This window comes from Thamnophis sirtalis, unplaced genomic scaffold (genome assembly GCF_051295495.1).
Source record: "Thamnophis sirtalis isolate CommonGarterSnake01/CBP01778 unplaced genomic scaffold, rThaSir2_p1.2 scaffold_9, whole genome shotgun sequence".
Classification (NCBI taxonomy): Eukaryota; Metazoa; Chordata; class Lepidosauria; order Squamata; family Natricidae; genus Thamnophis; species Thamnophis sirtalis.
In genome coordinates, this window is record NW_028261389.1 from 14,440,967 (window position 1) to 14,453,862 (window position 12,896).

At 36.8% G+C, this 12,896-nt stretch overlaps 1 protein-coding gene across 23 annotated transcripts in view; it reads left to right on the forward strand.

The window, feature by feature from the left end:
• MICAL3 (microtubule associated monooxygenase, calponin and LIM domain containing 3) overlaps nt 1–12,896 on the forward strand; it is a 229,733-nt gene that overhangs the window by 208,539 nt on the left and 8,298 nt on the right. For 22 of the 23 annotated variants that reach the window (XM_087722862.1, XM_087722863.1, XM_087722860.1 and 19 more), the window contains 2 exons: nt 63–173; nt 1,159–1,252. In XM_087722862.1, coding sequence (XP_087578988.1) covers nt 63–173; nt 1,159–1,252 — 205 coding nt within the window. Of the gene's footprint in view, nt 1–62; nt 174–1,158; nt 1,253–6,970; nt 7,022–12,896 lie in introns of all 23 variants that reach the window. The other variant, XM_087722865.1, reaches the window with a different exon arrangement.

Genomic DNA, 12,896 nt, shown 5'->3' on the forward strand with positions numbered 1-12,896 from the left:
GCCTTAAAGTTGCCAAGTTGGAAGATCACTGGATGAGACTATGTTGCTATTTCTTGTTACAGCACAAAGCCTACACGGAGGAGGAACTCAACGCCAAACTGACCAGGCGAGTACAGAAAGCCGCTCGTCGTCAAGCCAAACAAGAAGAACTGAAGAGGTTACACAGAGCCCAGGTACAGCTATCCCTTTTCTGGAAAATGCTTTGCCTGAATGCGTAAGAAAGAAAACACCTTGGGCCTAAATCTCTCTGCATTGTGCATCAGAAAATATACCTCAGATTTATGAAACCCTTAAAGAAATAATACCTCAGGCTTATAAAACCTTTAAAGAAAATATACCTCAGATTTATGAAACCCTTAAAGAAAATATACCTCAGGTTTATAAAACCTTTAAATAAAATATACCTCAGATTTATAAAACCCTTAAAGAAATTATACCTCAGGTTTATAAAACCTTTAAATAAAATATACCTCAGATTTATGAAACCTTTAAAGAAAATATACCTTAGATTTATAAAACTCTTAAAGAAAATATACCTCAGATTTATAAAACCTTTAAAGAAAATATACCTTAGATTAATAAAACCCTTAAAGAAAATATACCTCAAATTTATGAAACCCTTAAAGAAAATATACCTCAGATTTATCAAACCCTTAAAGAGATTATACGTCAGATTTATGAAACCCTTAAAGAAAATATACCTCAGATTTATGAAACCTTTAAAGAAAATATACCTCTGATTTATGAAATCCTTAAAGAAGATGATAGTCATTCAAGTACATCTTGAAATTTTATCTCTCTCTGCTTCCTTTAATGTTGGGCAGTATAGTATATTGTGGGTACTACGGTAAAAATCCTACAAAATCTGAGGTCCAAGAAGGAAAACAATAAATTATTGCATCATCATATATACAAAAGTTTTCTTTCCAGCTGTGAATATTGTTCTGTGGTTGCATCTCCAAGTGTCACTCTGGTAAAAACTAGGGAGGGAGAGGTACTTCAGCAGTTACTAGCCATAGATATGCACTTGACTATGTTACAGTGATCCTGCAGAATCAACTGATAGGGCGTGTAGAAATGGGACTGCTAAGAACATGTCTTTCTTTGCAATGTTAGAAGGGGAAAATCTCAAATTGGATCATTGTTCTCCTTCCATAGATCATCCAAAGACAATTAGAGCAGGTTGAAGAGAAGCAAAGGCAGCTGGAGGAGAGGGGAGTTGCAGTGGAAAAAGCCCTCCGGGGTGAAGCAGGTACTTTCCAGCATTCAGTATTGTGTCTGTCCTTTTTAGAAAAAAATGTTGTCAAATTTTCCTGCAAAAATATGTCATGATTTTTATTCTGTCTCTGGAAAGCAAGTTGCTTTCTAAGCTGCAAATAGTTTGATTCATCAGTCCTTTTAGTATATGAATGAAAATTCACCAGTTCCCTTATCTGCAAAGTTGTGTTCATGGCAAGATAACACTGTGGAAGGGGATTTTGACTCAAAACCTCTGGTTTTCAGCTGTTAGCCAATTCTTAATGTTTTCCAGAAAGTTATGATTCACTTGTGCTTTGTTTCGGAACTAAAACTTGCCGTAGTAAGAAAAGCTTAGCTGTTTTCAGCAAGTGAAAGGGAGACAATGAAATCTGTCATGGTTTTAAATTCATGATGTTGTAAGTTAAACCAGTGGCCTTGTAAGGGACCATCACAGAACAGCCCCAACCAATGCCACATATTCTTTATTGATTTTTCACCAACCCAGTCTTCTCACTAAGATACATGGAACATACATTCATACAATGCATGAAATGCAGTTCTGCATCTTCTGTTCATAGAATGAGTTTGCACCCTTGGTGATTTGTTTTACTGAGCATTTCCTGGAGTCAACATACCATAAATAAAGATAGGAAAAAGTAAAAATTCACAACAAACACAGGACTTCTATTTGAAATCTGATGTTTCCCTTTTTAAAATATCAGTTGTAACCTTCCTTCATCTGGTTGTTCCTCAGAAGTATTGGCATTAAGATATCAACATTCTAGATTTTATGTCAAGCTATCTGGGAGTTGCAATTTGAACAGATCTGGAAGGCCCCAGTTTAAGAAAATGAAAGCTTCTTGAGCAATATTAGTCATCGCACCATCTGTAGCAGATGTCATCAAAGTGTGATGACATTGTGTCATGCAGTAGATTTCCCTGGACTTTGAGATTGGGAGGAAATTGTAAGTGAGGCAGAAGAGAAACCATAAATCATGCTTCCCCTTTGCTTAGAATAAGGTGAAAATGATCCCTTAGTTCTCCAATGAGAAAACTATTACATTGGGAGAAGAAAATAGGTGTAGCAGAAGTTCTAAAAACTCAGAAAACCATTATTTTCCCATTTGAATTTTCTTACAAGAACATAATGGAGTTAGTATTTGTCTGTCAAAATAGACTTGTTGCTATTATAGGCAGTCCCCAGATTAAGAATGTCTGATTTAAGGACAACCCCTAAATACAAACATAAAAACAGGCTGCCTGTTACTAAAAATGGTGGATGGAGTTGTCCTTCCTTGACCTGATCAACCACTGAAGCTGCATGGTGCTTTCAGGAACTGCTGAATCCATGTGTTTTAACGTACAGCTAGTTTTCAATAGCTCCTGGAAGGACCAACTCCTTCCGCCATTTTTAATAATAGGCAGTCAATTTGTATACATATGTACTTAAATACAAATTCAAGTTAAAGATAGTGTTAGGAATGGAACTCATTCCTAACCCAGAGACTGCCAATACATAATCAGTGAAATAAGAACAGATAAAGTTGAACAAGGCATATATCCAAAATCAAAAGTGAAACCCCACAAGAATGCATTACTGTACAGGGCCTGTTCTTGCTGCAGGATTTCATCTCATGCTTTCATTATCAAAACACTGAAGTAACTAATATTTTAATATAAATACATTATACAAGTATTTTATAGAAATATTCAGTCATGTGCAATTCAAATTCTAGATATATAGCATTTTTTTATTTTGCAATTGGCTCCGGTTTAAATTTGTTCTGGCTAGGACAGAGTCTGATTAAAAATATTTTTGAGTGGTAGTCATGTATCTATTTACTAAAAACTAAAAACACTTGAGGTCAAAGAAGCTTCCAGCCTCAATGGTCCTTTTGCAATCTGCACAATTATTATGTTTTTGGCATCCAGGTACCCTTCAAGTCACCCTCTTTTTTAAAAAATATGGGGGAAACCATGGAAGAATGCTTCTGATATTCTTCTATATAAAGTTTATTTATTTGTCCATTTATATTTGATTGCAAGATAACTGTCATTTAGACAGGTGGTATGCAACATGCTAAAAATTGAATAGTTACTTTAAAACATAGGAGATATAAACAAGTTGTAAAAGCTTATTTTGAACTTAAATGATCAATTTGTGACAAAGGATAAATATTTTCTAAAACAATAAGATAATAAGATAATTCTCATAGGCCATTAGGAAAGATGTGGGTCTAAAGCCTTTTTAGACACAATGCATGTGTAGGAATCCCTGCATTATACTGGAAAGAGACTTCCACCGACATGGGAGTGGAGTAGAAAAAGATAGACCCAAGGCTTGACCACCATAGGAGGTGAACATAGCAGAAGTAGTTTTAGGAAGAGGTTTTTCCTCCTGCATTATATTGTCCCAATGGTACTTTTTTAAAGGACTTCCCACCAATTAGTTTGAACTGAGGAAACTTGTTGGATGAGAAGTGAAATAGCTTAAAGAAAAATCAGGAAGTCCAGTTGCCTTTTTAAAAAAAGCACCTTTGAGAAAACCTTGACCCAACTGAGAAATTCCCCTCCTGAGAACCTTCCCTCCATAGACCTCTTACTTTGTATTATAATCCTATCAGTTTTAGAGACATTATCACCCATGCTTTTCTAAGGCATTGATGAAGATACATTTGAAGACAGTCTATAGTTAATGCATGCCTTTCTTAGTCCACTTTCCTGGTTGTGTACTAACACATCTCAGGGTGTGATCCCTTAATCCATCTTTGTCCTTTCACATGTAGATTTCCCTCAGATAGCTGCCAATGCAGGTTAAGTTTTTTGACTTGTTTCTTTTCTTTTTGGTTGGGCTGTCTATGACATCCTGGTAAATAGGGCCACAAGAGACTGAGCAATCCTGTAAAATGATAGGTCCTTACCTCCCACATATTACATGCAATGGTGGTGAGCTGGTAGGTAGAAGGTCTTCACAGTTCCACTATATACAAAATTTGATGGGAGATAAGGAAAATAGTGGCTGAGGAAAATATCCAGAGACCTGCCTTCCCCAAGGCTTCACTTTTGGGCCAGTCCGTCATTATTGTTAATTGTCTTTTCAACTCAGGGTTAAGCATTTAAAATAGTTTGATACTACTATTGAAAAAGAAAGAGAAATTAAGACTTAGTTCAGTCTCTTCTGCTATCAAGTGGGACATAAGATTTCTAGATGTTCATCAATCTCAATAGTGACTTATCCTCAACTATTCCCCATCTATATCTTCCCATCAGTAGTGAAGACACCAACATGTCATTCATTTTAAGTAGCCTTCAGTGCCTATATTATACTGGTGGTTCACCCTGGACTTTTATTGTACTTCATTATAGTGTATTCTTAATACTGTTTTGTTGTTGTTGTGTACTGCACAGAATGCAGTGGTATAAAATATTTTGAAATAAATTACTGAAGAGCTGCATTCTCTCTCCTTTAATGACTTAATTGTCAGTGTGGCCAGAGATGATGCTTTTCTGAAAAACTTTGCAAAACAGCTATCCTTCATTGGCTGATGATGTATGTTAAAATAACATCCTTGTGAAGTGGGTTATTTCACTCTGGAGGTACACCTAGACTCTCTAGTTATATTTCTGTTTAGTGTACATTTGATGAAGAGCCAAAATGGATTGGTGGATAAGGTGTTGGACTACAGAGACCCAAACATAGAAAGTGACTTTGAATCAATCCCATTCTCTCACTCCAATTTACCTTGCAGAGTTGTTATTGTGGAGATGTAAAGAAAGAAAAACCTCTCTTCTGCCTAAAGCAGCAGTTACCAACTGGTGGTCCACTGGTGGCCCACAGAAAAATTATTTGCATTATTTATGTTGCACTAAGTACTATTTATCTTTTTTAAAAAAAATCATATTAGTGGTCATGGAATGTAAAGTTATGAATTTAGTGGTCCCTGAGGTCCGAAAGGTTGGTGACCCCTGGCCTAAAGCACAAATTTGCACTCCATATATTGTTTTCTGTAGATCATGGAATTCCCTGCATTAGGCAAAATTTTTGTTATCTGTCAAGAGAAGTATAGTTTGTACAGTTTAGAGGTAACCTGAGATATCTTGATCCTGGAGGGGGGGAAAAATCAAACATCTACCTTTTCCCAATGGCAAATCAACAGTAATGAAGTAGTAAGTGTTTTAATGACTTTTAATAGTGCTTAGAAACATTTGAAGTTGCCACCAACTTCTCTCTGTGTGCTGTCTAAGAAAGCCACAAAGGAAACTTTCGTACATTGGGTGTGTTATTGGTAATTTCTTACTAGAAATTGAATTTCAAGTAATTAATATTCTATGTCTTTTTCTTCTTTTTATAATCCATAAAGAGGGATGCTTTTAATACATAAAAATATTCACATAATTACTTTTCCAAATATTTTTAAAAACCACATTTTGGATCTAAAGGAAGTTCTATTGGAAGAATTTTTCACTGGATTTCTCCGTGGAACATAATTTTGGGGAGGAATATTCCTTTCCTACAGAAGAGACATGTCAGCTCCTTAATGCCACTGAGTTTTGAGATTTCGTGTTATTGTTATTACACTATTGCTCAGTTCCAACAGTATTGGCCCGCACTTTTTAGTACTGTGAACCTATCAAGAAGGCTACATCAGATGGACTATGTTAATTATTGTTTTATTTATACAAAATGATTGCTTGTTGAGGAAAGTTGCTACAAAATTGTTTAAGAACTCAGAGTTTTTTAGGATCTCATAAGCAAACTCCTGGATTCTATTGAGTCCTATTGGTGAGTGTTCCTTTGAAGAATGAGTAAAATGTAAAAACTTTGCACCTCTTTAGCCGCCTAGATAAAAGCAGCCAACATGGCTGAGCAACTGAAGGATGAAGTAAGGAGGTCATCCTTGATGGGTCCTTGGTGCTCTCTGAGCTTGGTTGTTTTCTTGAAGACATTTCAATATCTAAACTAGGTAATATCATCAGCCTGATATGACTGATGACATTACCAGTTTATTTCCTAGACTGAAGGTGAAACAAGCAAACTCAGAGAATACCAAGGACCCCTCATTGCAAACCTGAGCTACAAATATTTTCCTTTAAAGTCATCCCTGCAACATTCGACAGGGTCCAGTCCAGCAGCATTCATGGGAGCAGACTCTAGTAGCCACGGCAGCACGATCAAAGCCCTTCCCCTTTGTACATAAGTATTGGTGTCAACACATATTGACAAGGATGGAATTTCAACCTTGATCTCTCTCCTATGGACCGAGTTGCCCCATTCCCACTTTGATGAATGGAGAATATATATAACATACATTGAATTCCTTCCTACTGGAAAATGTTTGCAGAAATGTTTCCTTAATGCCCCCGATAGCATATAAGAAACAGGGAAGCGGAGATACTGAAATAAACTTCACAAAACTTAGCCTGTTCCCTTTCTTTGCTTGGAAGTCCATCCCTGCCTGTCTTGCCTGCCTATTTTTTTTAAGGGAATGTTACTTCCTTTCCTTGTCTTTTTAGTATCTATCATATATATGTATGTGCATATGATGATTATAAAGATGCATGATTTATTGTTGTTTCTTTCTCTCTGTCTCTCTCTCTCTCTGTGCCTTCTCATGTTTGCAATTTCTCTAATAGAATGCTTTGAAATCTGGGCAGGGAGTGGGGAGGGAAGGCGAGGGAGGGGGGGGACTTGAACCAATAACTCTCTCTCTTCACCAATTCCTTGTTGTAGACTATTGGGGAGAGGCTTATTACAGTGACCTCATCGACTTGCATCTGGGTGGTATGTATGGCAGATCCTCTCTTCTGGCACTAACCTTGCTGACACCCTCTCCTGCTCCAGTTCCCCTGCACTGACTTCTCGCCACCCCAGCTCACAAGCAATGAGATGGAACCACCCAATGGATTGGCGAGGGCACAACCCCTTTTCCAGCTCAAAAGACTTCATTCTCTAGAGCAGTCCTTTCATTAGCAGGTTTTTGTTTCAGAGCTTGGTTTGGTTGGAAAGCACCAGATCGAGGAAGCAAATTATACCTGCCCAGTGTTCCTACCTTTTGTAACATGTGGAATTTTTCTTGTCCGGACATACAGTACATGGTTTCTTCTTTTATTATTATTTTTTCTATTTGTTCAAAATACAAGCCACCGAATGTTGTTTTGGAGTCAAGCAGCCTTTAAATCTAATAAATAAATAAATGAGCAAACGAGCAAGTTTGTTGCAGTAGAAAAAGGAGGGATGAAAATAGATTAAGAGAAAGATCCTTGTGATCTTCTAGAGCAGTGGTTCTCAACATGGGACCCACGCCCCACAGGGGGCCAATTTGAACCTTGTTTAAACCAAGTTAATGGCCTTTCAGGCTTCCTCCGTGTGAGTAGAGTTCACTTTTTGAGTTAAATAAGAATTATATGTCACAGGGGAGGCATCAGGATTTTAGAAATGCTTAGGTGGGGCATGGCCAAAAAAAGGATGGGAACCACTGCTCTAGAGTGATGTTTCTCAAACTGAAACCACTTTAAGATGTTTGGACTTCAACTTCCAGGATTCCCCAGCCAGCAGTTGCTATGCTTTCACTTCCTCCTTTGGAACCTTGGTCATTATTGCCAAGAATAATGGCAATAATGTAAGATGTAGTTCAGCATTAACTGATGGCAATAGGTTGCTCACTCTTGCATTAGATATAGTAACAACATACTGCAGAGAAGATGTGAAAATGCACAGACTGCTTTGAATATTAAAACAGTTTTTTCAGATGGACCTGATTCAACTTTTTTCAAAGTGAAATCAGACTTGGCTTTCACATCAACTCAAGCTGTCCCTCCCTGAAGAAGAATCTCACTGCTCAAAATGATCTGTCAAGAAATTGGTCCTTTATTCATAATGAAAACATCTTTTCTTTTTGTCCTAGGATTAATCATGTGTTTTATTTCTATAGTGAGCTTTGGACTGTTACTTCTAGGAATTGTGGTTTTCTGTTTTCATCCAGAACTGCGAGATCCATTCCTGGATATTTGCATAGTCCTAAGCATTGGGGGGTATTGCTTAATTTAATTTAGACAAGTTTATTCAGTAACAAACTAATTAGAAATTATATTCTTCTAGCAGCTTGATAGCATGACAGCCTATTTAGAAGGCTCAAATATCTAAATCTCTGATCTCTTTCCATATGTAGCCATCACTGAAAATGGGCCATTATAGTTTGCTATCCTGCACATTTTACACTCAGGAAGTGCAAGATGGAACTTTTTCTCAACCTTAACAACTTTACAATGTGTGGATTTGGCTGGTGGATTCTGGAAGCTGAAGTCCACACTTTGTAAAGTTGAGAAATATAGTTCTAGATTACTATATTATTCTTGAGCTGATTTTAGGAATGCAATTCATATTTTTGTTTTTGCATTCAGCTACTTTGAATTCCACTATGTGAATGACAAAGACACATCAAACTCCAGTTTCACATATTCTTCCTTTAAAAATCCCAACAATCCTTTTTCCAAGGCTGTTAACTTTTTTCCATCCACCTTTGAAGCTTTGCTTCAAGAAGAAAGTGTATTCATTTACGCTTCATTTACACTATAATTTTTAGAAATGTATTTTGGGATTCAGTGGTTGCAAAAAAAAACCACCCTTAAATATTTCGCATAGATTGCTTGAACCTTCACATATGCCACTACATTCACAACGCTACAATTTATAGGGACTCAGTGGTAGTCCAAGGTATTCTGTTTTGTAAGATACAGAACAGGATCATGTCATGTATTTATTTATGTTCAGTTTATATGGCTGCCTGCTTGCTAAACAATTCTGGGTGGCTAACCACATTAAAAGCAGCCAGAGATGCAAATAATAAAAATCCAGCAAATAGGTTTTTTTAAAAACAACAACAACACGCAGTATAAACACCTTCAATGCCAAAGTAAAAACTCATCTCATTTATCTTAACGCATAATGATCACAGCATCCTGCTCTGAGGGAAGAGCCACGTTTTCAGGATCTTTCTAGAAAGTCTTGTGTCTACAGATGGAGCTGTAAAAGGGTTCATGCTAAGTTACACCTAGCAGGCTCTCCTTCCCGGCTGACGTTCTTCCCACTCTACTACTATTTCTGCTTCCTCTTCCTAATTCCTCCTGGAAAACAGTCTTCCTTTCACTTTTGCTAACTGATGGCTTTAAAAAAAATAGTCCTTGAAATAATTTAAAGGAACACTGTCATTTTTCATATAACACCTACATTGCTCAAACTAAAAAAAACACTAGTCAAATTTGCTTTTCATAACCTGAGTCCTTTTACTATCTGCATATCCCATTTTGGAAAATGGACTGTATGCAGCACTACTACTTATTATTTCCCGCCTCTTTTTGGAATTATTTAAATGGTGTATCTTTCATTGAAATTATGTTAATAGAATAACACAATTTCCAATTATTTCTCTTAAACCATGGCTTAAATATTTACTTTTCAGCTATTTTTGATATTTTAAAATCTAAACACCCAAAGGAAAAATATGTATTCTTTTAATTAAATGGCAGTATCCCTTTATATCCGTATTTCTCAGGCTTGGCAACTTTAAGACGTATGGACTGTTGGCTGGGATATTCTGGGAGTTGAAGCCCACACCTCTAAAATTTGCCATTGTTGAGAAACATTGCTTTAAATGCAATGCTGTGTTAAGTGCAGAAAAGGAAAGTTGTGGCTTTCTAGTTGTAGTTCATGTTGTGTGACTGATGTTGATGCAATTACTTTGTCACGGGGCTGCCAGAATGCTCGCAAATCGATTTGGAACTGGAACAGGAATTTCCAATTAAAATATCCAATTAAGATATCTACAATAAACTTAGCAGCCTTAATTAATGTCTAATGAAGGGAGTCTTCAGTTACTATTGTGAAAATCTGAGGGGTTAGTGTTTCCCTCCAAAAGAAACCCACAGAATGTGACTTCATCTGAACAACTCAGTCAGAAGTGAGGAATTCTGGGAGCTGTGCCCTAGTATATTTGCAAAGTGCTGTGTTGGGGAAAGTTGTTTAAATGTTAAGGGAAGGCATGTGAAGGCTCTAAGATAATTTATCACCAGTTTTAGCTCGTGACCCGTCAAAACTGCGTTCCACAAAAGCGCGGTCGACGAAATTGCGTATGTGACATCATCACAACGCGACGAAAAAGATCGAAAAATTGAAATAAAAATTAAATTACAGCAAGCCGATTCACATAAAGGTAAGGGTTAGGTTAAGGGTTAGGGTTAGGGTTAGGTTAAGGGTTAGGGTTAGGGTTAGAGCGTTAGCGTTACGTTTAGCGTTAGGTTAAGGGTTAGCGTTAGGTTTTTCGTTACGTTAAGGGTTAGGGTTAGGGTTAGGTTTAGGGATAGGTTTAGGGTTAGGTTTGGGGGGGTTAGGGTAAGGTTTTCGCTTTATTTTTACATTTTTCGATCTTTTTCGTCGTGCTGTGATGACGTCACATACGCGCTTTCGTCGACCGCGATTTTGTCGTCCGCGGTTTTGTGGTAGAACCGTTTTAGCTTACTTGTGGTAAATCTCACTAGAGGACCTTGCTCTAATTCAACACTGAGTTTGACTGAAGTCTAATTTCTGAAATTAATTAGAAAAGGAAATATATGAAAAAAGGGTTCTTAAATATGCAACAGTAGTTGGACCACGAGAGCTGTTCATCTAAACTTGACAGAGACAGCTGTCTTACAATCTCCTCGTGAAAAGTGCTATCTGCAGCACTTGTGGGTGATCTCTCCTTATCCAGAGAGGTATTACAAAGAGCCTACTCGCCGAATCATCTTCATTCTGCCAAGGTCATCAGCTTCACTTTTAGTGAAGTCATCTTCAGTTCACCATTTCTGCCCTGGAAGTCCGATGTTTCATTGATGTTTTTATTTTGGATAATACTTGTATTGACAATTGATTCACCACTTAAACAATGGTAAAGGGATATATCTAAGTTTATGTGACGGGGGGATCACAATTTAAACATAAGGTGTTACAAGATCCAAAGGAAAAAGGAAAATTAGTTTTACCTGACTTGAAATTGTATTTTGTAGCTTGCTGTTTGGTTTGAATAAAAGACTGAGTGCTGCTGGGAAATAAAAAGCTCTTAATGTTAGAAGGACATGACCTGAGATTTGGGTGGCATGGATATTTGTGGTATGATAGAGTCAAGATTAATGTGAATTTTAAAAAACCTTCATGTTAGACATGCCATATTGAGAATATGAAACAGATAAAATTCCAAACTGTGTCCAAAAAGCTATTGTGGCTGTCAGCTTTAAAATATGATAGAACTTGCTGAGATTGCCAAGTTATTTTTTTCTGATTAGAGAAAAAATATTTATTGCCAACTCGAAACCTGTTACAGACATTTTGCATAAACAGAAAAATGAACTTTACGATTTATGGTTTTGATAATTAGATAGGATAGATCATAGCAAGAAAAGAGACATAATGCAACTTTGGAGAGAGGTAATTTTATAATTGTATTTATACCTGCTGTAAATCTACTTCTGTATATCTTTTTTATTTCTTTCCTATTTTTTTTCTTTCTGTCTTGCCCTTTGAACTTTACATTTGATTATTTTATTTTTATTTTTTTATTCCTTACTCTATTCAAAGAGGTATCTTTTGGCTTAATTTGACCACTTATTTTTTAACCTGTTGTTACAAATCAAGATGTTTGGAAGTGAATTTCATAAGACCTCTGCTGCAGAAGCTGCCCTGATCAATGGTAGGTTTTTGGATGCAGTAGAAGATGCTGGCTGCGAAGACCTGTACTGGCCCAAGGCCTGGGTATTGTAGAGATTGCCTTTTTTCTGCTTGCCCTGTTCCAAAAATTAGGAAGCACTTGCTAATGGTCCCATCTACTAGGAGACACAGTGGAGAAGGCCCAGCGGTTGGCATTCTTTTAACAGCACCCATTGAAACAAGGGAGTCCTCCACATGGCCTTCCAAAAGACTGTTAGGGATTAATTTTAACCACCAGCGATGCACCAAGTGAATTTTAATATTAGTTTCCAATTTGGAAAAATAGATTTTGAAGTTTACTGTTTTCATTACAAGTATATTTTGTATTTTGTGCTGTGTTTTGTTTTGTAAGCTCTTTCAATTTTATTAGAGTCTAATGGGTTTCAATCTCATTTAAACAAACAAACAAACATGAGAGAATTAATTCTTCAGTTCTGTATTGAGCGTTGAGCTTTGCAAGCCTGTGAGATGCACAAGGTGTAGCTCTGCACTGGTTGATCAGCAAAAGAGTGGAGATGAATGTTATGTAATTCACCTATTTAATGCTTTGCTTTAGCATTCCTTGCCCTGCACTATTCCAGGTGTCTTCTACTAAAAAAATCTATTATAATTGGACTATAGTTCGTAGGAGATGGTGGAATTGCAGCCTGACATATCTGAAAGATGTGAGTATAGGGAAGTCTACCTTATTGTGCAGTATTTGATAGAAAGGTTTTTGGGGTTCTGGGAGTCTTCGTTGTTGGATTGGATAAGGAGTTGTCTGGGTCTCTGGTGACCTCAACAAGGCTTTTTCTGCAAAATTTAATTATTTGACAAATCATCCAAGGGATAGGCTACAAGGTTTTATAATTTTAATTAAAATTAACACTTGACAGACCATGTAGATCTTTGATATTTATTGTATAACCTGTGTACTAGT